The sequence below is a fragment of the Lolium rigidum genome, chromosome 7 (assembly GCF_022539505.1).
Source record: "Lolium rigidum isolate FL_2022 chromosome 7, APGP_CSIRO_Lrig_0.1, whole genome shotgun sequence".
Taxonomy (NCBI): domain Eukaryota; kingdom Viridiplantae; phylum Streptophyta; class Magnoliopsida; order Poales; family Poaceae; genus Lolium; species Lolium rigidum.
In genome coordinates this window covers 309,546,965-309,573,701 of record NC_061514.1, presented here as the reverse complement: position 1 = coordinate 309,573,701, position 26,737 = coordinate 309,546,965, and the positions used below count along the sequence as shown (strand labels likewise).

General features: G+C 47.4%; 1 protein-coding gene across 1 annotated transcript; it reads left to right on the top strand.

Moving 5' to 3' along the window:
* The first annotated feature begins 22,364 nt into the window (after positions 1-22,364).
* Positions 22,365-24,634, top strand: LOC124673147. Its single transcript, XM_047209276.1, has 4 exons — positions 22,365-22,644; positions 23,198-23,282; positions 24,083-24,189; positions 24,542-24,634. The coding sequence occupies exons 1-4, from the start codon at positions 22,567-22,569 to the stop codon at positions 24,632-24,634; spliced, it is 363 nt and encodes a 120-aa protein (XP_047065232.1). The 5' UTR covers positions 22,365-22,566.
* The last annotated feature ends 2,103 nt before the right edge of the window (positions 24,635-26,737 follow it).

Genomic DNA, 26,737 nt, shown 5'->3' with positions numbered 1-26,737 from the left:
CGAATGGAACAAAACATCTTTCAATGGCTAATTTCGAGTTGTTATAGTATAGCTGTTTGTCGTCCTCTAGCTGCAGATCCAATTTAGCTTTGATTTTCATGCACCATCATGTTTGTTGGTTCTTTTTACACAAAAAACATAATCGCCCTCTAACTGCGTATTGCTGCATCACCATCCTGGTTATTTTCTTCTGCTATCTGTAAGAAATTTGACTATGGTATGCATGTTCTCTGTCTAAGTTGTATCCATCTAATGGTTTCTTGTGAACTAATGCTAGTTGTTATGTTCTCTGTGTTGTGATGCTCTAGCAGCTGGTTTCTGATTTACTAGGTGTTGACACTAGTTGTTGTCACGTGCGTAGTAGTGGTTGGTTGAGTTAATTAATCTCAACCTTAAACCAGATTTTGATTTAATGCGTGGTGACCTAGAGTTTTAGTTATTGAAGTGTTGGTCTTGGTATATGCTATCTTGTGGTTGTTTGGAGCTGAACTGGACTTGACTGATGCAAGTGTCTGCTCTTTTGTTTAGTTGGCTAAGATGATCTTTTTGTTGCCTTATTGATGCTTGTGTTGTTGATTATCGAAAGATGGATTTATGTTGCCTGACTCAGAAATGGCTTTATCCATCCTTTCTATTTCATGATGAGTTATATATCGGATATGGATTTGATTCTGCATATGTCTTGCAGGAGAAGCATGATGTTGTGGTTGAGATTGAGAAAAGGGAAAATTTGCCACAGGACACCGTTATTTTTTGGCGTTTGCTGTAACACACCGCTCGATTGTGTCTTTGCCATGTACCATTACAATTATGTGGCACATTTGATAGAACACACCACCTGGCTAAAAAGGGAAAGTTTTGCACTTTATCTTCAAAACCAGTCATCACAACAAAAAGTGCAAAACTTTCCGTTTTTAGGCTGGTGGTGTGTTCTGGCAAATGTGTCAAAAATTGTAATGGTACTTGGCAAAGACATAATCGGGCGGTGTGTTTCGGCAAATGCCAGAAAATAACGGTGTCCTGTAGCAAATTTTCCCTTGAGAAAAACACCAAGCTAGAGGAGCAGTTGACTCCACTATCCCTTCTTTCATGTCTTTCAAGGTATTGACCGAAGGCACTCGTTGCATGATTTTAGAACTTATCAAGTTTTTGTACTTTTACATCTGCCTGTGAGAGAGCTTCTGATTCATATACATGCTAGTGCTACTTCTTTTAGTACTATTCTGCAAATGTGATGTGTGTTCTTGGTTTTTCCTTTGTATACTAATACTCAGTGTTGCTAGCTGTCTATTGTGTGATTTACGTAGGGCCTAGATTAATTTGACTAATCTGCTTTGGTTGTATGTGATTTTTCTGTCGCCTATAGATCTGACTGTTTGGAGGCAGTGATTTCGTATTTATTGTCATCCAATCACTATGCTCCCGGGTGGTGGGACATGTGGTCTTGTTTTCATTCATGGTCTTTTCTCTTTGTTTTGAGGGTCTTCGTTGAACTCATCAGCAGCTATCCGTTAGTTTTATACCTATGTATATCACTAATAATATTAAATATGTTAATTTGACTAATTCCAGAATAGGGTTCCAGGCTAATTCACGTAAAACACATGTTTTTGGCTTCGTCCTTATCGTAGTGAAAACGGAAAACATCTTTCGTCCTAATTAAACCTAGAATGTAGTTGTTTGTTCTTCTCTAGCTGTAGATCCAATTTAGCTTTGATTTTAATACACCATCATGTTTGTTGGTTCTAGTTACACAAAAACTTGATAGCCTTCTAATCTTGCTGCACCATAATGTCGTTGGTTTAGATATTGTTGCTCTTCAGATTGACATTCTGGAAGATGTTTGTTATAATATTTTGCTTGGTTTATTTGGCTCTGGGCTCTGGTGTAGTTTAGATGGAAAGATGTCCAGTGTTGATTCTATTTTTCTAAAGTTAAATGAATATCTCGCATGCCTGCATTATTCACCGTTTCAGCTTAGCCATGTGCATTGCAATACTCAGCAATGTTTCAGCTTTTCAACACCATGCACATGTGCTCAAATTTCTGGTTTTTGAATTAGTTTATTTCACTGATTGCACATGTTTCACTGATTTCACTGAGAAGATGTCGAAGCAACTATTACTCAGCTCACATCCTTACTGGTCATTCTTTGTGCCTGCTCTAGCTCTGAATTCTATCTCGTTTGTATGTTGAGTAGTAGTTTCCTGTGCTGTTCATGTCAGTGAACCTTTCTTGGTGTTGTTTTGCAGGTAATGGATGGACTGGCCAACCAGTACATGCAGCAGCAAGCTGCCGTGGCGTCCTCTTGTTGGTGTTGGAGCTATGCAGGAGGGAGTGAGGGAGCCATGGCTGCTGGACCGAGCCGAATGGAACAAAACATGCTTTATTTGTTAGTTTTTGAAGTGATGTTGTAGCCAGTTAGGTACTATTGAGCTAAGGTCCAATGCTGCTGCATCTTCAACTGGTTTCTTCACTATTAATCTCCGCGGATTGGCAGAGCTATGTAGGAGCTAGTTGAATGTGTTGCGTTTGAAGTGGAGCTGTCATTGAATTTCTGAACAGAATCGAAGTGAAATGCAGCAGCATCAAGGGAAGAGAAGTGGAGCTGGTGGTAGGCCGAAGGCAAGCTGGTGATCGCTGCATCCAGATGCATTTTTTATTTTTTGTTTCTTGCTTTTTATCTTGAGCTGATGTGCTGTACTGAGCGATGTTGATGCATCTGTTTTTGTCATGAGCTTGTTAGACACAGACGCTGCCGATTATTTGACTTCCATTCTCTTTGTTTAAATATGTGATCGATTGAATTATCTAATGTATTATGTATGATGTAAATGTTAAAAAAGTAATGAAGTCATGGAAAATTTTAATTAATATTTAACTTACTAGCAAATGTGTCCGCTAGTTTGTTCTACTAATGTTTGGACTAAGAGATTTTCCCGGTTGTGCGGCTATCCTAACATTAATAGTAAAATTTCTTGGTGATTCGAGATTTATATCTATTTTAACTAGTTCAACTACTACTTTTGTTTTTCCTTAAATCTCCCTTGTTTGTCATACCGTTAGTCGTTTTTGCTAGATTTCTTAGTGTATATGTATAATCTTTCTGTGAATATTTTCTCTTACCACATACATGGATAAATATTTGTTCCCAAAAAGAAAACTGGCAACGAACCTAATTCAGAAAATAACATTATGTTACGTCAATATGCAAGTAGTACCTCCGTCTCAGAAAGTACGATCTAGATATATCCAACACATGAACTGAAAAAGCTGGGGCGCACATGCCGTAGAGTAATAATCTTGTCGAGTATTAAATAGGATTTTTTCTGGCTACCTGTTATGTGAGATAAGGAAGGAGCTGCTCGGAGAAAAGGCAAACGAAAATCCAGTATTTATTTGAGGCTAGTAGAAACGTTAGGTCCTTAAATACTCCTTTTAAATTGGACCTACACGCATCGGTGCCAGCATAACCTGTGCTGATCCTGAAAAGTAGGAGGCATGTAGACAGACCCCAAGAGTCCTGTACCGGGAAACCGCTTAATTAAGGGGAAAACATCTAGTTGTCCGTCATAATTACTGGGCCATGGATGATTTGAGGATCGAGACCATTGTCCACGTCATGGATCCGTGGCACAATCAAATCTCAGCGGTCCATCGACCTCATCAGGCAAGAAGGAGAACATAGCACTGAAATACTTCCATGTCTTCTTCCCGCCATGTCTCTCTTCCTCAAAACTCAGACCTGCCTCTTCCTCTCTATAAATACTAGCCCACCACAATAGACCGCGTGCGGGGTGCGCGTGTGACTTAGACTTTGACTTTTACTTGTCGAGGAGAGGAGAGGAGAGGAGTCACGCCGCCTGCGAGGACCATGGACGACCATCGCAGATGGACATGCTGGCGGCGTCATGCAGAGAGGATTGGCGAGGCGAGAATAGCCGTTCCTCCGTCCGTCCTCGTTGCGGGGATCCATCAGGTAAACAATCAGATCTCTGGATGTTCTTTTATTGGAGTTCTTCTGGATCGTCTCATCTGACAAACAAAGCTGCTGTTGTACTCCTCTTCTAATTCCAGTTAGCTCTTTGTTGCATTCTTTGGTTTTCATCAGTCTAGCATCACCAAATATAGGCTGCAATGGAACAAAAGCTCATTTGCATTGAGGTGCTCGTCCTGTATCTATTCGGCCTTACAGAGTTGCTCCTGAGCTGAAAACTGAGTTGGAAAATCAGATTAAGGAGTTATTAGCTCAAGGTGTCATCACCCACAGCAACAGTGCCTTTGGTTCTCCAGTAATTTTGGTCAAGAAAGGTGACGGCACTTGGCGTTTGGTGGTTGATTATCGGCACCTCAATGCACTAACAGTCAAAGGAAAATACCCACTACCAGTCATTGATGAGCTCTTGGATGAACTTGCGGGCGCCAACTGGTTTTCCAAATTGGATTTGAAAGCGGGGTATCACCAAATTCGGTTAGCTCCTGGAGAAGAGTACAAAACAGCTTTTCAGACACACAGTGGCCACTATGAATTCAAAGTCATGGCCTTCGGTCTCACTGGTGCGCCAGCAACATTTCAGCATGCGATGAACGCCACCTTGGCACCGGTTTTGCGCAAGTTTGCTTTGGTTTTTTTCGATGACATCTTAATATACAGTTCCACGTACACAGAGCATTTGCAACATCTAGCTACTGTGCTTGCTATCTTGCAAAGGGATAAATGGCAGGTTAAAATGTCCAAATGTGCTTTTGCTCAAGAACAAGTGGCGTATCTGGGGCATGTCATATCAGGTGCTGGTGTGGCAACAGACAACACGAAGATTCAGTCCATCAGTTCTTGGCCTGTACCTAGTAATTTGAAAGAGTTGCGTGGATTTCTGGGCATCACGGGTTACTACAGGAAATTTATCAAGCATTATGCTATTATCAGCAAACCTCTCACACAATTGCTGAAGAAGGGATCCTTGTTCATTTGGACTGATATCACTGACACAGCCTTCAGGACATTGAAACAAGCTCTAGTCAGCGCACCAGTTCTTGCCTTACCAGATTATAAGCTGCAATTCACAGTGGAGACTGACGCGTGTGATGTGGGTATAGGAGCAGTTCTCTCTCAAGCGGGGCATCCCATTGCTTATGTCAGCAGAGCTTTGGGGCCAAGAAATCAAGGACTCTCTGTTTATGAGAAAGAATATCTGGCTATTTTACTGGCTGTGCAACAATGGCGTCCTTATTTGCAATTAGCTGAATTTGTTATTCGCACTGATCATAAGAGCTTAATTCATTTAACTGATCAGCGACTCCATACTGTATGGCAACAAAAGGTTCTTACCAAAATGATGGGGCTCAATTTTCGAGTGCATTATAAAAAGGGTATTCATAATGGAGCAGCAGATGCCTTGTCCAGGAGCCGGTACGAGTTCCCAGTTGTTCTCAGTTACAACCATTCAACCAACTTGGCTTCAATCTGTCATGTCCAGCTATGATGCTGATGAGAAAGCGCAACAACTCTTGCAGAAATTAGCCCTTGACCCATATGCGGACGGACAATACTCGCTGGACAATGGTCTTTTGCGTCATAAAGGAAGAATATGGGTTGGCCCTGATATAACACTGCAACAGCAGATTGTGTCTGCTTTTCATGATAGCCCACAAGGGGGACACTCTGGGTTTCCTGTAACATACCGCAGGATCGTTTCCTTGTTCAGTTGGCCTCGCATGAAAGACCTAATCCGGGAATGGGTGCGCAAATGCCAGGTTTGCCAGCAAGCCAAACCCGAGAGATTGCCACCTGCTGGGCTGCTTCAACCCCTGCCAATCCCTTCTGGGCCCTGGGAAGTAGCCACCATGGACTTCATCGACGGTTTACCTTCTTCCAACCACTACAATTGTTTGCTGATTATTGTTGATAAGTTCTCGAAGTATTCTCATTTCATTCCCTTGAAGCACCCATACACGGCAACCAAAGTGGCTGAGCTCTTTGTGGATAACATTTACCGTCTCCATGGCATGCCTAAGTCGCTGGTTTCAGACCGAGACCCTGTGTTTACAAGCAAGTTTTGGCAAGCAGTGTTCCGCTCACCGGCACCCAGCTCAAGCTTAGTACAGACGAATCATCCGGAAACGGATGGGCGGACCGAACGTGTGAATCAGTCAGTGGAATGTTATTTGCGTTGCTTTGCTAGCGCGCACCCTCACCATTGGGCCAAATGGATATCCTTGTGCGAGTTCTGGTACAATACTAATTGGCATTCCTCCTCTGGTAAGTCTCCATTTGAGCTCATCTATGGCCGCCAGCCCAGATACTTTGGTGTCACAGCTACTAGTCACATTGCTCCGTCTGATATCAAAGAATGGCTTGATGAACGCACAGTTATCATTGCATCAGTCAGGCAACACCTCTTGCGTATGCAGCAAAGGATGAAAGATCAGGCCGACAAACATCGCACTGAAAGGACCTTTGCAGTAGGTGACAAGGTCTTCCTCCGCTTGCAACCATATCTGCAGTCATCCCTGGTGAAACGTTCATGCCAGAAGCTGGCATTCAAGTTCTATGGCCCGTACAGTATTCTCGAGCGGGTTGGACAAGTGGCATACAAGCTTGATTTGCCAGAGACAAGCAAAATACACCCAGTTTTCCATGTGTCCCAGCTTAAGCTGTGTGTTGGCCCAAATTGCCAGGTATCGTCGCAACTGCCTTCGTCTGATTCTCTCTTCCAGATTCCTGTTCAGGTTCTTCACCGTCGAGCACGCCAAGTGGGGAACCGCACGGTGGCTCAAGTTCTGGTGCAATGGAGTGGAGCTCCATCGGACGCTGCTACCTGGGAAGATGTGGAAGCGCTTCAACAGCAGTTTCCGTTTGCACCTGCTTGGGGGCAAGCAGGTATTCAAGGAAGGGGGATTGTCAACGACCAAGCTACTCCAAGTCAAGGCTCCACTCAAGATGGTGCTGATCAAGCTCCAAGTCAAGAGGTGGGCCGGCCCAAGCGAAGGAGATGGGCCCCTAAGTGGCACGCTGGCGAAGAGTGGGCCCAGTAGTTGGCCACACGAGAGACGCGTCGGCATGTGCTACAAGTAGGGAGGGTGAACAACGTAAGAGGATTGGCTTGTATTTTGAACTCTATGTACCGGACGGCTGTGCCGTATGAACTAAGCAAGGGGGTGGTTGGGAGGAGATTGGCCAGCATCCGTCTGGATCTGGATCGCCTGTTCGTTTGTTCCTGCGAAATCTGTGAATAGGCTAGAATCCCCTTACATTCCTTGCCTGGCTCATCTGTACCGGAAACAGGGAAGTAATAAATGGATTTTCTCCTCCTCTCTTTCTTTCACGGTAAAGCGCATCTGTACCGGAAGCCAAATCACGATTTTCATTAGGATGCATTTGGCAGAGCAGTATGGAGTCCATTGCAAACAATACGAAAAGATTCAGTAACGCGAAATCCATCTGTCATTCACAAAACGAGCAAGACCTGTCAAACTGTAGAAATAATTGCCTTCCGGAATGCTACCAAACTCTACATCAAAACAAAGAACTGCATATTAATTCTATGTGAACATTCTTGGAAAAAGATACGGAGAGGCGCCGCACGGCTCGCTCCGCGTGCGGCGGTGCCTCAGGATTCGGGAAACGGCATCGTGGGCTCCACAATCTCTCAACTTCATCTCTTTTCAACTCAAAAAATATCCATATCCCTTATCTCCTCACGGGTGCCTCATGTCCACTCATTTCCCTCTCTCTCTCCGAAATCGGCGTACGGAGAACCGGAGGAGGCGTGCTGCAGGGGGCTCTGCCAGGCATCCGCCGATTCGCGCGAGGAGGAGGCGCGTCGCGGAGACGGCTCGGCCGCCGCCGACGGGCGCCAGGGGGTGGCACGTTGCAGCGAAGTCTCCGCCGCCGCGGATGAGCGCGAGGAGGCGTGCGGCGTGCCGCGCGGACGGCTTCGCCGCCGCCGACGAGCGCGAAGGGGTGACACGTCGCGGTGAAGTCTCCGCCGCCGCGGACTAGTGCGAGGAGGAGGCGCGTCGCGGGGACGGCTCCGCCACCCCGACGAGCGCGAGGGTGTCTCACCACCTTGTACTGCCCCGTGCCGTGGTGGTACCCGAAGCTATACGCCTGGTGCCAGCTCCTGCTGGACCGCCGCGAGTTGTGGCGCCGGAACAGGCCGGCGCGCGGGATCGGCGGGAGCGCGAGGAAGTCGCCGGTGGCAGGGTTGGCCAGGGTGATGGCGCCACCGGGCTTGGTGTCGTCGCAGAGACGAGCACGCCGCTGCGTGCGCCGACCACCTCCATGTGCTTGTAGACGTCCGTGCCGCCGCCGCCGCGCCATAGCTCTCGGGCCGGTCGGGACTTGGACGACCCTAGGTCGCCCAGGACGTACACGGATTCCGTCGTGACGATGAGCGGCACGGTGTCGCGGCGCTGCTTCATCTCCGTCGTGCGCTTGTGGACGAGATCGCGCCAGGACCGGCACACGAGGCGCAGCCGCCGGCGCGAGGTCCATGGGAGCCGCCGCAGGATCTCCACCACGAGGTCCGTCGGGATGATGTCCATCGCCACCGCGCGGCGGCTCCCGATATATCAGCAGGGGTGTTTCCTATCTGTTCGGTGTCAGCCCTGGGAGCTCCGTTACAGGGGACTGAATTACCTCTTCGTGAAACACCCGTTTCGTCCTGCCGCTCCCGCGAGCGCAGGGCGAAACCCTAGCCCTCCCCAACTCCAGCCCCTCCTCCCCCGTCCCTCCCTCGCCGCCGCGAGGGCGTTGCGCGGGCAAAGCCCCGGGCGCCGGCGGCGGCGGGGCTCTCTCTCCCCGCGTGGGCTGCGGTGGCGCGGGCCGGCGCGGTCGGTGGGGGCGCCGTGCTTGGCGTCTGGCGCGGCGGCGCGGTGGCTTGACCACGGCGTGGTGAAGGCGATTCTCCGGCGGGGTGGCGGCGCGGCTCTGGCCTCTGGCCGGCTGGCGCGGCCCTGCGACGGCGCGCCGTGGCCATGGGTGGCGGCGGCGGGCCCGGATCCGGGCCGGCGGGCCTAGGTCCGGGCCTCATCGGGGCTGCCTCGGGTGGGCGGCCTCGATGCGCCCGGTCGGCGAGCGGCGAGGGCGCCGGTTCGTCTCCCCGATGTCCTGCGGCGGGCATCGTGGTGGGTGCCTCGGTCCGGCGTCCTCGACTCCTCGGGATGTGAGGCGGCGGCGGGCGGCGTCCGCGGCGTTGAGCTACGGTTCACGTCGGTTCCGAGGTTGTAGGCCGCTATCCCGGGCTCTCGCTCACCTTCCCCCACCTCCCGGACGAAAGTCCAAATCTTGTTGATTGGGCGGCGGCGACGCGCCGTTGCGCCGTGACCTTCTTGGAGGCGCCGCCCGGGGAGGTTTCGGTGAGGTTGGCGGAGCCGAAGGTTGCGGCTTTGGGCAATGTCGGTCCCGTGCAGCTGCGGTGATCTCTAGCCCGTATGCGTGCGTCGAGGGCGATCCGCCCGTCCTCTGCAGGTGCTCCCGGCGGATTTCTCGTCGTTGGTGGATGTCCAAGTGCTCGGCAGTGCGGCCGGTATGGTGTGATCCTTGTCAAGGTAGTCTTCTCCGGTGGTGGCGTCGGGTCCGGAGCCCAACACCTCTCGCGGCTCTAGGGTGAGCCTCTCTCATGTCCGATGGTCCGACGCCTTCGAACCGGGCGAGTGGGCGGGGGCCCTCTTCGGCATGAGAACAGGTTGGTGCTTCCGGTGCTCGGAGTCCCGGCTGTTCTCCTCGGAATCAAGACTACAATTCTGCTCCGGGCGGTGCCTCGCCGTGCCTCCGGTCGGTGTCCTTGGTGTCGAACGACGGCGGTCCGCACTCCTGCAAGCTTGTCCTCGCTCGTAGTGCGGTGTTGTAATTCGTTCTATACGTACCCGTGTATCTTTCCTGCCGTGGTGTGCGTGTGTGGTGTGGTGTCCCGTTGTAACTCCGGCCGGTTGATGGGCTTTGTTAATTAGACGGGCTTTCGAGCCTTCTGTTTAAAAAAAGCTCCGTTACAGGGGCAACGCTTGAAGCGTTCGATCGTTCCGTGTGGGCCGGCCTATTTAGCTCCATCGATCGATGGTCCCATATAAACCCACGCCACGCCTGTAGTAGGAGCCGGAGTTGCTGGTATGCATCTCGGTGAGCTGATCGATGGGTCCGTTACGGTTTTCAACTGCTCGCTGTGGTGGTCCTCTCCGACTCCCGCGCGGGCCTCATCGCCCTCCTCCCGCTCCTCAGTCGCCAGGCGCCTTCTTCCTGGCCTGGCTCATCTGTACCGGAAACAGGGAGGTAATAAATGGATTTTCTCCTCCTCTCTTTCTTTCACGGTACCGGAAGCCAAATCACGATTTTCATTAGGATGCATTTGGCAGAGCAGTACGGAGTCCATTGCAAACAATACGAAAAGATTCAGTAACGCGAAATCCATCTGTCATTCACAAAACGAGCAAGACCTGTCAAACTGTAGAAATAATTGCCTTCCAGAATGCTACCAAACTCTACATCAAAACAAAGAACTGCATATTAATTCTCTGTGAACATTCTTTACGAAAATAACAACCGATTATTGAGAGTACTGATTCCATTGCAAGCAACAACAAAAAATCAACTAATGATACATCAGCTAATAATTAGAGAACGACTACCAGAAGGACAGATACAGAAGCAAACATACCAGCTGCAGCACCAAACTCGACGAACCCCTGTGAACAAACAGTGAAGAACTCCACAGCATCTCAAGCAGGCGTGTCCCAACCCCAGAAGCATGCTTCGTCCGCAGAGGAGAGTGCCCTCTCCTCTCCTCTCGTCGACAAGAAAAGTCTAAGTCCAAGTCACACACGCCTCCGCACGCGGTGGGTGACAAGGGGCTTCTACTTATAGAGCTACATTCAGAGGAAGGAGAAAGAGAATAGTACTACTTAGGTTTGAACTATGTGTTGGAAGGAGCAGATGTTATCACGGGATGGATGTATCGGACGGCCGGTATGGACGAAGCACACGGATCGCTGACATGGCTTGTTGCCCCCATCTAGTCCAGTCCGTAAAACGATGCGGTTGAGTAATTGATTTGTGCTGGAGTCCCATGGGTACTTGTACGTAATAAATGCTTCCACTGACTGTTCATTTTCTTGCAAATCTACAGCTCAATTAACCAATTCCACTGACTATTTGTTTTCTTTGCAAATCTCTAGCTCAATCAATTTCATTGACGCTCTATCTCAATCAATCAATCCGTATTTCCACGGACTGGCTGGATTTATTTGTTTCTTACTGTACCATCACCTTGCTCTTTTTTCAACTACATTACTCACTTGTATCTCCTTATTGCTCACTTTCAACTATTATATTCACTTTCCCCGGAATTAAGTGACCTCACTTTTTCTAGACTCGCATGCAAATTTGCATCACTTACTCTGATAGAATAAGAATTTGTGTGTACCTTTATTTATACCTAGTCTTCAGTTTCCTTGCAAATCTATAGCTCAATCAATCAATCCGAATTTGTGTGTACCGTTTGCTCTCTTTCAACTATTATATTCACTTCGTTCGGAATTAAGTGACTCACATTTGTCTAGTGTCACGAACGCATCAGGTATCAAAGACAATGTCAGGATGATTAAGGATACATCAGGTATCCAACAATAATTCATTTTAAACTTCATCAAAATTTGGATGCACACAGTTGGTCAAAGTACAAAAGACACATTGATGTATGAACTCGTCTCAAGAATTAAAAACGGAGCCAACGCACCAGGTCCACAACATCAATAAACTAGCTCATGCCAAACTGTTTGTATTCAGGACATCAATAATAAGCCATCTCATGTCTCAACAAGGCAAACATCACACAACAAAACCTATTTGTTACAAACCTTTCAGCAAAAACATTGTACACCACAACGGTAAAATACGCCAGACTGTTGAAGATGCTCCAGGCCAGCATAGCTAACTAGAACTTAAGCCACTTCAACATCACAAAGAAAAGCATTTCCCGCTGGCCGGTTCAAGCGTCCAGATCCACATCGCATCTTCATGGGGAGAACAACAACATACGTGCTGCTCCGTCGCCTATGACTGCCACCAGTTGAACGAGCTCACCTCCTTGTCACCTGCACGACAACACTACCAAATAAAAGATTCACCTTCACATAAGGCAACTGGACAAGCATAAGCAAGAGATGGTAAACTGGAAATAGCAGGATAGTAGCAAAAGAAAGAAAAGACTGAGAAGAATATCACTTGCAATCCATATCAGCCAATTATTCTCTGGGTCACATATTTCTGCGGGAAGAACAAAATGAGAGCACATATGTATCCACACCAATAATCAATCAAAACTTCGAAGCTAGCATCCCAATGGTAGTGTTCATGGATGTGCTACATAGATGAAGAAACAAAGACCCCATCAATAAGACAATACTTGTCATAGAGCATTTGAAAACAGAAGATAATAATGATGAGCATTACGATTTTTCTCAACACATGGAAACATGAGATGCATCCATAACAATTTTGCGTCTCTCACCGTAGGAAGGAAGTTTTCGATACAATTGTTCGCCCTTTTTGCATCACACGTTCCGTGGACTTGCATCGTAGAAATAATTTTCTTCTACGGATTACAACCATTCTATTGTTTTTCTGCAAGAGCACAATCTTTTTGCTACGAGAGCATAATCAGTGTGGCCCTTTTTTGCAAAAATGGAAAACCTATTTATGCATCATAGGAATATAATTTGTTTTCTACGTGGAAGCAGAGCCATAAGTGGTTTTTTCTACATCGAAGTTAAAGTGAAAATTTGGCAGAGTTGGAACACATGTTAAGCAGGGGAGACGCCCAGCGTTGCCCCTTTTCTTCCCAATAATGGAAACCCTATTCATGCATAATTTAGTTTTTATTTTATGTTCGAGCTATTACGGATTTTACATGAACGCTTACGAAGAAATAGACAGAAGTCATTGGTGAAACACGCACATACACGTATGTCAATCACGGGCTATAGTTAATGCAAGAATTCTCCTGTTTTATCTCCCCAAAATTGTTTCAGAGGATTCTTATCAGAAAATAGCAACCACGAGAAGGTATGAACACTCAAAAAAGTGCAATAACGAAACCTTGGTTGATCACGAGACAAAAATTAAGACATCAAAAAAAGACCACTCAAAGATTGATAGTTGGACGAATTTTGATTCGAGATTAATCCGGTACTCTCAAACTAACGAGTACAAATAAAAGAGAATTTGAACACAAACAGGTATAGTAGGATGTCTTTATCGCGAGTATAAATAAAAGAATTCATTCGTATCTCCTCACCAACGCCTGTAAACACCCAATGCATCCGTGCTCTTGACGTATGCAAACACTCGACAAATATCGCCTTTCATATTGGAAATGAACGCCTGTGGGTCACATGAGTTGATATGAACGGCGCTGCATTCCTGCCTCGTCACGTAAGAGTTGGGCCGACGACGATAAGGCCGCAATCTCTGGCTTTGGCCCTGAACCATGAGGATGTAGTCGCCGTGGATGAAGTTTGGCCGCGCCATCTGGATCGACGATGGACCGGGCAAGCAGGATAGAGAACGCAAACTGTATTGATGAACCCAGGTCTGCTCTTTACTCGTATTCTCGAGAATCCACACCTATGCAATCAGATCAAATTTGCAGATCATGAGATTTGTAAGTTCAATACAAGCATAAGTGCTTGCCGGATCGAGAGAGGTATTTGAAGAGTACCTCGATGGTCCCATCCCCACGCCCGTAGTAGTAGACGGAGCTGGGGTCGACCCTGGTTACAATTGCGACGCTCAGCCTGCGCTGCACCTCGGTGAGATGGCTGATGGGTGCGTCGGAGACCGGGCAATGGCGTTACGGTTTTCACCGCTCGCTCCGGTGGTCAAAGGACACGATCCTGCTCTCCGACCCCTCCACGACCCGGTACGTCGCCCCATTCACGCCGACCACGCCGGCGTCGAGCCTGCACTCGTCGCCGGGGCCGTGACCTCCCTCCGGGACGCCTCCCCGAGGGTGAACACCGGAGCGTCTCCTTGGTCTTGAAGAAGCAGGGAACGTGCACCACCTTGTACTGCCCGTGCCGTGGTGGTACCCGAAGCTATACGCCCGGTGCCATCTCCTGCCGGACCGCCGCGAGTTGTGGCGCCGGAACGAGCCGGCGCGCGGGATCGGCGGGAGCGCGAGGAAGTCGCCGGTGGCGGGGTTGGCCGGGGTGATGGCGCCACCGGGCTTGGTGTCGTCGCAGAGGCAGAGCACGCCGTTGCAGGCGCCGACCACCTCCATGTGCTTGTAGACGTCTGTGCTGCGCCATAGCTCTCGGGCCGGTCGGGACTTGGACGACCCTAGGTCGCCGAGGACGTACGCGGATTCCGTCGTGACGATGAGCGGCACGGCGTCGCGGCGCTGCTTCATCTCCGTCGTGCGCTTGTGGACGAGATCGCGCCAGGACCGGCACACGAGGCGCAGCCGCCGGCGCGAGGTCCATGGAAGCCGCTGCAGGATGTCCACCACGAGGTCCGTCGGGATGATGTCCATCCCGATGGATCAGCAGGGGTGTTTCCTATCTGATCTGGACGGTGTCAGCCCTGGCAACGCTTGAAGCGTTCGTTCCGTGTGGACCCACCAGGCGCAGATGCCTCCTGAGTTTTTGTTGAGTGGGCCAGCAGTCAGCCGAACGTGACAGATGTGACCAACTGCGAGGCCGTGGATTCCGTGCACGCGCGCCAGGTGCGTGGCCGCGCGCTCCTCCGCGCTGTCGATTATTACCGCTTCGTAGTATTGTTTGCAGGTACCGCTTCGTGAGGACGAATTAATTAGGTTTCCATGTACAGTGGCAAAGTGACGCCAACCAGCATTAATTAAGTTTCCATGTACAGTGGCAGACGAATTAATTTGGGGCAGCACAAGGGAAGCCACGGCCGGTCGATGAAATGCACCAAAGTGGACTTACTATTCCTTGTTCAAACAATCCACGCGCGCGACAAGGTCGATCTGCGTCCACGAATTAATTGGATCCAATCCAATAAATTAAAGGAAAAGCCCGGCCCGTGTGAGTTCCAAAACTCAATCAATGAATCAGTTGAATAAAAAAAAAAAAAAAAAGGAAACGACGGCGCTAGCTAGCTCCAAGTTCCAACTATACTACTACTAGCATGCAACGCCGCTTGGACGGCATCCAACTATACTACTACTCTCTCCGTCCCCAAATAAGTGGACATCTAGCCTCTAAACTTTGTCCACAAAAGAGTGTACTCCTATCTTTCCAATGCAATTTAATTGCTTCTCCCTCATCGCACGGAAATCAAACCCAATAATATTGAGCACATATTAATTTTGGATGGAGCATTTCAATCTGTATATAGTTGCATGTTTTCATGTAAACATTTGCAAATGTGCAAATTACACTATCACAAGTTCTTGTTCAAAAAAAAAAAAAAAACAATTTGACTCCACATTGTTGCCAATAATGTGCCGCAACGACCACCTCTCCCTCCCGTGCACCAGACCAACCGAAACATGCACACAAGCCAAAATGCACCAGCTGATGGTGCTCGGCCTCCACAAAAAAGCACTAAAGCGAGTGAATAAGATCCTTCGTGGATTCCATTGGGCTGGTCCATCGGAGAGATGGCGTCGAAGGTATACGCTCTAGTGCCGAAACGTCGGCGGAAGACAACCACGGTTCGGGAGGCGTTGGCTGGACGAACTCGGATCCCCGACATAGTTGGTGCACCGAGCGCCCTAGCACCGTGGCAATACGTTCGGCTATGGGGCCGGCTCGGGGACACCCGGCTTGGGGCGGATCCGGACGAGGTTGATTTGGCGGTGGACGAGGGATGAACGGTATTCGGCCGGTTCTCGCTACGACACCCTCTTCCAGGGGCCGATCATCTCAGGTTCATGGAAGCTTAACTGGAAATCCTGGGTGTCGCCGAGGGTGAAGTCTTTAATCTGGTTGGCATGCCTTGACAGATGCTGGACGGGGGAGAGGCTGACATGGCGCGGCCTTCCGCATGCGCCGAGATGCCCGCTCGCGACCAATCTGTCGAGACCATGAGCCACCTGCTCACGGGATGTTCCTTCTCCGGGACGATTTGGTTTGAGGTTCGTCGTGGATCCGATCCACCTCGAGGCCCTCCCACGGCCGAGGGTGACTTCGCGGAGTGGTGGTCGGCGGTGGTGCGGACTACCCCTCGCCAGTCAGCGCAAGGGCACTTCGTCGGTGATCATGCTTACGGCATGGTGGATTTGGAAACACCGGAACGCGGCGGTCTTTGACAACATGCGGCCTTCAGTGTCATCCTTGTTCAACGACATCGTGGCCGAGGCGCGGTAATGGGCGGACGCGGGAGCCCGGGATGTGCGCCAGCTGCTCCCCTAGATTAGTTTTTTTTTTCTTGGGTCGAGTTGTACGGCGTGTTGTGTCCGTCCTCAGACTTGTACATAAACTCTTCTTTATCTATCAATGCATCGAAACGCAAGGATTTTGCGTTTTCGCGAAAAAATTGACTACATCTTTATTACTGGTACTATTACAGCAACTTCACATAGAGCACCGTCCAAAGCACATGTACCAGTACAGTTGTTATTATTATACTATGTATGTGAATTGATATTTGTTGCACGACAAGAAAAACTTATTATTTCTTGCATGAATACAAAATTGATGGATTATCTAAGGTTAATCCCCGTACGTGGAGCACTAGGTCTTGTCGTCTCATTAATTCTTCACCTTGCCCCCCACGAAGATGAACAATGCAAGAGAAGTAGTAGTACTACACAAAAATTGAGTTTGCATGTAGCAAGGGAAAGTATTAATTAGATCGAGCGGCACAAGGGAAGCCGCGGCCGGTCGTACATACATGCACGCGCGCGAGGTATCTCGATCGGGCCGTCGCGGCTTTCGTTCCTTTCTTGAACTGCGCATTAATTTTCTCCTCGCACAGCGGCAGCATCCTTTTTCGACGCATCACTTTTTTTTTTATTTCTCCATGATCGAAGCGCCTCAAATTAATGAGGCCCCAGCGCGGAGCCAGAAATCATAAACCACCCGACGTCTTTTATCGATTATCGCATATTCCTCTTCTTCCTTCTCTTTTTGTTTACTCGATCCACCCAATTGACCATTATGAATCCAACTAATGGGCAATATAAATAAAAATTCTTACTACTACTACTATCTCCTCTCAGAGTACTAGTACTAGCTTGCATTACGAATACTGCAACCGATCCATGGATCAAGACAGCTGCTTTTTTTGTTCAATAATACCATACGGCGAGATCAGCCAAACAAGCTAGGCTCACATGACTTGTTCTGCTAGCTTCCTCGCTACTTTACTCCATCCAAAACCTAAATACGGGTACTTATTATCGGAGGATCAGTAAATCTACAAATATTTTTGATTAAACCTGCAACAAGTATTTATGTCCTGAGGCCTGAGGGAGTACCTATTAAAATCTCATTAACAAGAGTGTCTGACTTAACATGTTCTAATTTTTGGGGCATTGCATGACTTCTCATTACAAGTTGTAAAATAAACATACGCAAATGTGCTAATTACACTATCACAAGTTCTCTCTTTTTTTCTGACAAAATCTGTTAGAGTCGACATTATTACAAAACTTTAAGGAATACATTATGCACACAAGCAAAATGAAAACTTTAAGGAGGGTCTGGGCTGCATTAAACGGTGGTGGAACTAAAAGTTACGTGGAGGACTTCGAAATAAATTGAAATTATAACCAAGTCCTCAACTAATACAAATAGTACCCTAAAGTAAAATAGGAAATTACAAATTGGTCCTTCTCCAACATCGATGATGACACGCTTGATGTCGCGGCTTCCTACATGCCATCGCCGTTGCGAGGTCGCTCGAGGACCTCCTTGGCACACCGACCTAGAGGTTGAATATGTTGCGACGCTCGGAACGCCACAACACGGAGAGCCCTTGATGACTATGCATAAAACCGCGACACTGATTTGCCACCGTTGATGTAATCCGCCAGAAGTTGCAACTAGGTCGCCACATGGAGCACTAGATCCCCTCTTCTCATTCCCTCCTTCACCTTGCCCACGTAGATGAACCGTACAAGAGAAGTATTCCACCAATACGAAGCTCGGTACCTCCGAGTCTTCTCTTGGTCAACCACCATGTCCAAGCTAATAAGAATACATGGAGAACATGAGCTAACCAACTCGAAGTTATTACAAAAAATAAAAATACGGGGTTTGGGGCCAAGGGGGTTGAAGCAATCCCTTGCAATGGAACCAACAGAGAGGTGCCACCATAGGAAACATTGACACCCTCGCCGTGCCTCCCACCTTGTTTCTACGCAGTCAAGGAAGATAGGCGCAAGTGAGAGCTTCAACTGATCAATAACCGACCACCTTATTATTCACCTGGAGGGAGATGAAAAGAAAACAACATACAACTAATGAAAACCAGACCCCATACCCCTCACATTCACAGCCGCCCACCATTTTCGTCACCGTCAAGGGGGCGAGGGTGGTGTGGGGCTCCGGGGAATAAAATCTCAAAGTGAATATTCGCCACAGGGGCACTCATGGGAGAAGACGAAGAGGGAGAGTTAGCGGATAAAATTCTGGAGCAATGCCTACTTTATTTCTTTGTCTATTGCCAGAGTGATCCACCGAGCATAGTCTTGTCGTGTTTTTTTGTCCAATCCTACTAAAATAGCACGCCAAGTTGTTGGTACGAGACAGATTTGTTATGGTGCATGCTACCCATGATTCTTCTTTTTGGCACTGTACTTTAATATATATAGACCGTTTTTTGATTTATGGGATCTACCTATCATTTCATGTTTCATCTTGATTGACATTTGTTTTCATTAAATATTAACTTGATATAGGAGTATTTTGTGGGTAGTTTCTAGAAGAAAAGAATCAACCTAATACGAGAAGACAACATTCACATAAAATGATAGGTAAAATCCGTTTACAAGAATAAGACAATGACCCCAAATAATGCTTACCATCATCGGGGGCACATGAAAATGCATGACAGGTCATAGTCAAGGGCGGTCCTAGAAAAAGTTTTGACCAGGGAATATCATTTGAGTGGGGGCACTTCTTCTATGAACTTGCAAAATTTGAGTATTTGTCATTCAACACATTTACATGTACTAAGTGAATTCAAATTTTTTAGTGGGGGACTGCACACCTAGGCCCACTCTGGTCTTAGTCATCTCCTAGAATAAAATAATGACCTCTCGCACATTAAACAGTAGGTAGTATCCATCTCCCAACATGAAATAATGACCCTAGTAATGTGTGGCGATGTCATTGGCATATGGAATGATTAGTACTAATAACATGTGGTGGTGTGCTTGAGACGCGTTATCAACTTCCGTACCGGCGCATCTAGAGGTAAGAACCATGGACATTCGAGCTGAGTCGGATCAACGACGACATCTCGCCGGACCCGGTTGGAAAAAGCTGTTGTTGCTCTTCATGCTCCAAACATGGGACCCAATAGATGGCTCGAGAAGAGGAGGGAGATGAATAAAATAATAATGGTGGCTCTGGCGATACCAAGGAGGGGAGTCCTCACTCATAATATAATTATGGTTCTAATGAGCCAAGGACCAGGGAAGACACCGTTGGGAAAGGCGGGGCACACTAGGGTTTGTCCAAAGTTTTGCCTACCGAGTGACATATGTTATCTATCGATATGAGTCTTGCTTACTTAATTTGGTTATTTAACATATGACTTCCCACTGTTGGTGCACTCAAATCGCATGGGACCCGTTGTTTCTTCATCGACTCATTCACGACAGCATCGATCCTCATGTCTTTGACCATCAACCGTCGGTCCCTCAGGGCAAAGTAAGATCGCTTTTTGAAGGCATGAATCAACCATGTCTTTCGGAAAGCACATGGGCGTGTATGGCCGTCATCAACCAAACCTAACTAGATCGTTGGGATCAAACAAAGCTTCACTACACTATTTGCTCACAAAACAAGATAGCACTCCCGTTCCTTATTTCTCTCTCCCGTTCCTTCATCGGACGTGGGATAAATTTTTTGCAGTGCATCTAATTTAAAGGGGGTGTGATTGGCTGAAGTAAAGGAAGAAAGCGAAATTAGGTTTAAATTAGGGAGAAGCGAAACCGATTTGTAACAAATACAGTATCATGCAAATCTGCAAGCAACTTGATTCCCCACCCAATAAATGTGCCTCCTCGGTCCAACCTCCACCGGATCTACAACCATTGGGAATGAAAAATTCTCTGAAAATTTTCCCGCGCGTCCCAAGATTTTCTTATGGTTTCAAAAAGGGCTTTGGGGAGGAAAATTAGAGCCGTAATTCTGGCCCATCGCGACGTCTCTTTGCTCCCCTCACTTCCAGCCCCATTATTCATTTTCCTTTCTCCCAAGAACTCACCGTTCCCCAACCCCAACCTCGCAGCCGCCGGCGCAGCTCTGGATCCTAACCCCGCGGCCGAATCCCTAGCCTGCACCGCATCCAGGCGCCTCCAATCGCAGATTTTGGTAACCTGCCTGCCGGCGTCGAGGACGATGGGGCCTGGGCTCGCGCGGTTATACTCGCCTCCGGCCCGGCCTTGCCGTCGGTTACCGGCGGTGGGACATCTAGCACGTCGAGGGCTGGCCATCCCCGGTCAACGTCCGCCTTCGAGGTCGTTGACGCGTGCGAGCTCCGTCCCACCGCCGTCCGCTGCTCCGCCGGCGTGTTCGTGGGGTCGCCCGACGGACACGGCCGTGAACGCCGCATCTGAAGGCGGGGAGGGGCGCGTCCACATCCAGCAGGTGCTCGCCACAAGGCCCATCGCGACGTCGTCGTTCAGGAGGAGCTCCTTGTCGACATCAAGGTCAGATTTCCCCCCCCCCTTATTCGCGCTCCAATCGAGTCCGACCCCCCTCCAAAACTATATGTCGAAGATTACCAATCTGGAACCACATGCAGGCAAGGGGATTTGTTGGACCTTCTGTCCGACGAGTCGCACTGTCATTCCTGTCGATGGAGGACGTATTATGTTTCCATCTCAACATACATATGTAGTTGTTGCTTGCTTGCTGCTCGTACATAGTACATACGTATATACTGCTACTAGGAAGATAATTTCGCCGAATGTATTCTTCTGCTCTGGAACTAGTACATCACGTACCAAGTGTTGATATATAGTCTTTCCAAAAGAGGGTAGAAGCTAATTATTCATCGTAGCACACTAAAATAAAATCCTTTTCCTGCAGGCTGTGACGGCTGTGCACGAGGACAGGTGCTCGGTCACCACTGATGATAGCGGTATCCTCAGCCTGCAGCAGCAGCGGGAGCAGGTACAGCAACGGGTGCCATTGCACACCCACAGATCATCAAGGTGCAGCGCCGGTTCAGGGGCAGCCGCGAAGAGCATGTTGTAGCAGCTAGAAAGCTCAAGGTCGTCTTGCTCTCCTTGTTGTTAAAAGGCCCTTTTTTGTCGGCCTTCTGGATTGGTGATGTGTAGTTCTCTTGATCAAATTTTGTTTATTTCCTGTGGTATTCTCTTGCCGTGGGTTGATTGTGATGATAGGCACATATAAGAACAGAATGGTAATACCTCCATCCCAAGAAGGATGTTGTGGATTTGTCTGAATTTAGATTTATCTATACACTAAATCGTGTGTAGATACATCTAAGTTTACTCAAATCAGCGACATCTTTTTTTGGACAGACGGAGTACTACAGGTGATCTTAGCTTATTAATCTTGGTATTCTTTCAGGCGCCTCCAATCGCAGGCCTCGAGGACGATGGGGCCTGGCTTCACGCTGTTATACTCGCCTCTGGCCCAGCCTTGCCGTCAACTTACCGGCCGTGGGGGGCGATTCTCGTCCATGCCATCTAGAGCGTCGAGGGCTCGCCATCCCCCGTCACCGTCCGCCTCCGATGTCGCGGGCCGCCGTCTGCTTTTCCACGCCGGTGTCTTCGCGGGATCGCCCAACGGACGCGGCCGGGAGGTGCGTGTCCGCGTCGTTCAGGAGCTCCCACCCCCCACCGCGACGCTGCTGCCGCTCAAGACTTCCTCTTCGACAGCAGGGTCAGATTTTTTCCCCCTTACTTACTCGTGCTCCAATCGAATCCGAGCCCCCACCAAAACTGCATGTCGAAGATTACCGATTTGGAACCACATGCAGGAAGGTGGGATTTCTCGGACAGAAAGTCCGACGAGTCCCGCTGTCATTCATGTGGATGCAGAACATACTGTATTATGTTTCCATCTCAACATACATATATCTAGTTGGTGCTCCTAGGAAGATAATTCTGCTGAATACATCATGTATCAAGTGTTGTTATATGCAGTCTTAACGAAAGAGGGTAGCAGCTAATTATTCACGCTAGTTTCATCATGCCCTGTGCTTCTCCACAGTAACATAAAAGCCTTTTCTTGCAGGCTGTGACGGGAGGACATGTGCTTGTTCACAATTCACCATTCATCATAGCGGTGGCCTCAACCTGCAGCAGCAGCAGCGCAAGGACGTGCAGCAGGTTGAGATCAACTCAGGGCACAAGCCATATTGGGGGAGGCTTCCAACAGCATGTTGTAGCTGCTGGAATGCTCAAGGTCGTCTTTCAGATAGATCATGTGCGTGGTGTTGCCCTATCACTAGGTTGCTGGTTTGTAGATGACATGGTATGTACCGGTTTGTGCTTGCTTGGTTAGTACTACACGCTACTGTTACTTTTGAGAGCCATGATTGGCAAGCAGGTTGCACCTTTGTGGTTATGCTGATGTAGCTTCAAACTCATGTGATTCTGGTTTTCTTCAAGTACCGAGTTCTGTGTTATATCCTTAGAAGCATGGCGTATCTATCCATAGGAGTCCTTTGTGTATTTTTAGTGTTGCATTCTTGTTGTTGGCTTGTGATTTGGCCCGTGCTTGTACAATGTTGTACATACATATGCACTGCCGTTAGTAGCAATTGATCAAGCAACAATAAGTTGTTAAAGGGCCATTTTTTGTGTGGGCGTTCTGGATTGGTGATGTGTAGTTCTCTTGTGCATTTTTTTTATTTGCTGTGGTATTTGCTTGCTGTGGGTTGTGTAATCTTGTTGTTAACATAAATGCAATGAGCCAGTTATGCTTTTATGTGAAAATTTGGGGATCTGAATTGTCAAATAGTGGATGATTTTTTCATGTTCAGAACCTGCTATGTTCTTAATTCCAAGTGTCATGTTCTATGCAGGTAGTGCCCAGCTTCTCACCCCCAAGGCATACCGCAGCAATTCCGTCGCTGCTATTCAGCAGCTTGTCGACATTGGTATTTGAAGGTACCTCCTTGGTCACACTCAAGTCGATTGCTGCATTTGTTTTCATATATACTGCAGAAACTTGTAGGTGTGAGGATTTTTCTTCTCCATTAGTTTGTTTAGTGCTTATACAAATTTGATTTGCTTGCATGGATATGAATTGGATTGAACTGACAATAAGAGAGAATGATTAATAAGTGGCAATGACTGAATGTATTGCAAGCTTGTGATACTTTGATAGTTTGATTACATGTAACATGCTTTGCATTGAATCTTGAGCTGTAGCATGGTTTTTAAGGCGATGCCTTGGCGCCTTAAGGAGGGAGGGCGCTTTGGCGCCTAGGCGACGCCTAGGCGGGCGCTTTGGACGCCTAGGCGCCTAAAGCGGCTGTTTTTACAAAGCGGAGGGGGAGTGCCCTGACGCCTAGGCGTCGCCTAGGTGACAACTAAGCGACGCTTTTTAAACCATGAGCTGTAGTTTTGCATTTGTGTTCCATATTGAGGCTTGATCTCTTATTGTTTCCAGAAAATAAACTCCCGTAATTGTGCACACCACCCTTTTCTTTTAATATGTTTTTCGTGTGTTATTGAAAGTTTTTCTTGTTGCTATAGTTGGCTATATATATGCTCTCTGCCACATTGGATGCCTGATCATCCACTGTTTACATGGTTGTTTATGCTGCCGTAGGACACTTATCCACCTAATTCATTTTCTTCTAGTGTGACATCATTTTCGTCACCTATCCTGCGGCCCTTGACTTTACCTCTCCGCCTCCAAACCTTGATTTCATCTTTGCTCATTCTCATGCCTGTTCTTGCAGTTAAGGACAATGATCTACTGTTGCTGCTCCTAACAGTGTCCCTGGCCTCGAATGGACCACAGGTCGGCATTTTACGGCGCGCACAGAGATCGCCATCCCCTTTTCAGGTAGCTATAGCTCTGCTCTAAGCTATTGCTGTGGCGTTCTAGCGTAAGGTTTTGCATAGTTAGGGTCCTGATGCCGCAAAAAAGATGCCATCTTTTGATTACACCGTCATCATGTTTTAATTATTACCTAGTTCTATATATGGAATGAGGGAATGTTTGGCATCTTGCTGAATATAAGGATTTCCATGTCTCCCGTGCCAATTTTTCATTATCTCGTGAAAGTTTAGTACATTCATGGCAGAAACCATCCTAGTATTTTTCTTGTACTAAAAAGAAGGTAGCAGCTAATTTATTCATCCTTAGTTTCATGCATTGTGCTGCTGCACACTAATATAAAAGACTTTTCATGCAGGCCGTGTCGGGTGTGCTAGAGGACATGTGCTCAATCACCATTGATGGCAGCGCTAACCTCATCCTGCAGCAGCGGCGGCGTGAGGAGGCGTAGCAGGTCGAGATCGACTCCGGGCACAGGCCACTGCCCACCCAAAGATCATCGAGGTGCAGCGCAGGTTCAGGGGAGGCCGCCAAGAGCATGATGTAGCAGCTGGAAAGCTCAAGGTCGTCTTGCTTTCCTTTTTTATGTGCGTGGTGTTGCCCTATTACTAGGTTGTTGGAAGTACTGGCTGTTTGTAGATGATGTTGTATGTATCAGTTTGTGGTTCCTTGCGAAGTACTACATGTGACCGTTTGTTTTGATAGCCATGATTGGCGAGCAGGTACCACATTTGTGGTTCTCCTGCTGTAGTTTGAAACTCGCTGGTATTTTGGCTTTCTTGAAGTACTGAGTTCTATATTATATTCTCGTAGATGCATCGTGTAGCTCTCTATAGGAGTCCTGTGTGTACTTTTAGTGTTGCATTATTGTTGTTGGCTTGTGATTTGGCTGGTGCTTGTATAGTGTTGTATATACAAATGCACCGCCGTTACTAGCCAGCAATCGAGCAAGCAACAATAATTAATTTAGTTGTTAAAGGCCTTTTTGTGGGCGTTCTGGATTGGTGATGTTTAGTTCTCTTCATCAAATTCTATTTATTTGTTGTGGTATTCGCTAGATGTGGGTTGATAGCACGGATAAGAACAGAATTTTACTACATTTGATCTTAGCTTATAAATCGTAGTATTGTACCTTCACTGAACCTGTTAGCTTTTCTTGTTTTTCTTGTTGTTGAATGCCTCTTTTTGGTGGGCGATCTGGTGATGTGTAGTTCTCTTGATCAAATTTTGTTTATTTCCCATCGTATTCGCTTGCTGTTGGTTGATTGTGATGATATGCACGGATAAGAATAGAATGATAATACCTCCGTTCCAAGAAGGATGTTGTGGATTTGTCTGAATTTAGATTTATCTATACACTAAATCATATCTAGATACATCTAAGTTTAGTCAAATCAATGACATCCTTTTTTGGACAGACGGAGTACTACAGGTGATCTTAGCTTATTAATCCTGGTATTCTTTCTTCGCTTAATTTGTTATCTTTTGTCTCTATCTAATAATCATTGCTTTTATTTACCATTACTATCGCTTATTCGTGTCTGTATTTTGCTTCTGTTAAATGGTTTTACTGGACATTATGTAGTTAACCTAGCAATACTATCCTTACAAGTATTTGCTTTATTAATATTATCCTTAAAATAATCATTGCTATGATTTTTATGTACTTAATCAATTTTCTGTTAACGGGCCTTTTTCTTGTTGTTACTGGACATCACCGGATAGCTAGGTGTTGTGTAATCTTGTTGTTAACATAAATACAATGATCCAGTTATGCTTTTATGAGAAAAGTTGGGAACCTAAATTGTCAAATAGTGGAGGTTTGACCAGGAGCCCAAATCTGATAGTCAAGAAATTATACTTATCGCTGACCCAAAAACATCATCCACACAAAGATTGAAAATGAGCCTTCTTCCATAATACAGCCTAAAATTGTGGATGCTACACTGATGAACACCAAGGAATGCAGCAAAGAGCTAAGTGGCATCAAAAAGGGAGCACAACAATTTTGTTTGTCAGATGAGACGAGTAGGACTTGACACTGCACGAGTCTGTCTTCACTGCTCCACCATCCCCACATTTCTGGAAGAACGTTTACAGGATGGTATTCTCTTTCAATTTTATAGCATTACTGTCTTGCTTGTAAAATTATATGAGAAACAATGCTCTCCCAGTTAAATAAGAAATCTTGTTTGTCAACAGATCATAATAATTCCTAGACAAGTTTTTAGTGGTATATATAACGATGCCAAGAATGATATTTGTATTTGCAACAATGTGATCAAGGGAATACACTAAAAGAACATCCAATCGGCTTTGCAACCTTAGACTAAGGGATATATGGCGAGAGGCAGTGCTTGTCGTCCTCGGGGTGGTCCTTGTTGATCGTCGCAGCCTCCGTCCACGGTAGAACCTGCCACTCCCCGGTGTCCGATGAGAACACAACTGGACGCACCTTCAAGCCGTCCGCATGGATGCAGACAAGGCGGAACGACCCATGGCGTTCTTCGGGGGAGGACAGAATATAGAGCTCGCGGACCGCCTCCGGTGGCGA

Excerpts from the sequence above, each read along its gene's own strand:
- LOC124673147 (XM_047209276.1), top strand. The coding sequence starts at position 22,567 with ATGCTCAAGGTCGTCTTTCAGATAGATCATGTGCGTGGTGTTGCCCTA. Across the intron at positions 22,645-23,197 it reads GCTGGTTTGTAGATGACATG|GTAGTGCCCAGCTTCTCACC; the intron begins GTATGTACCGGT and ends TGTTCTATGCAG. Across the intron at positions 24,190-24,541 it reads GATCGCCATCCCCTTTTCAG|GCCGTGTCGGGTGTGCTAGA; the intron begins GTAGCTATAGCT and ends CTTTTCATGCAG.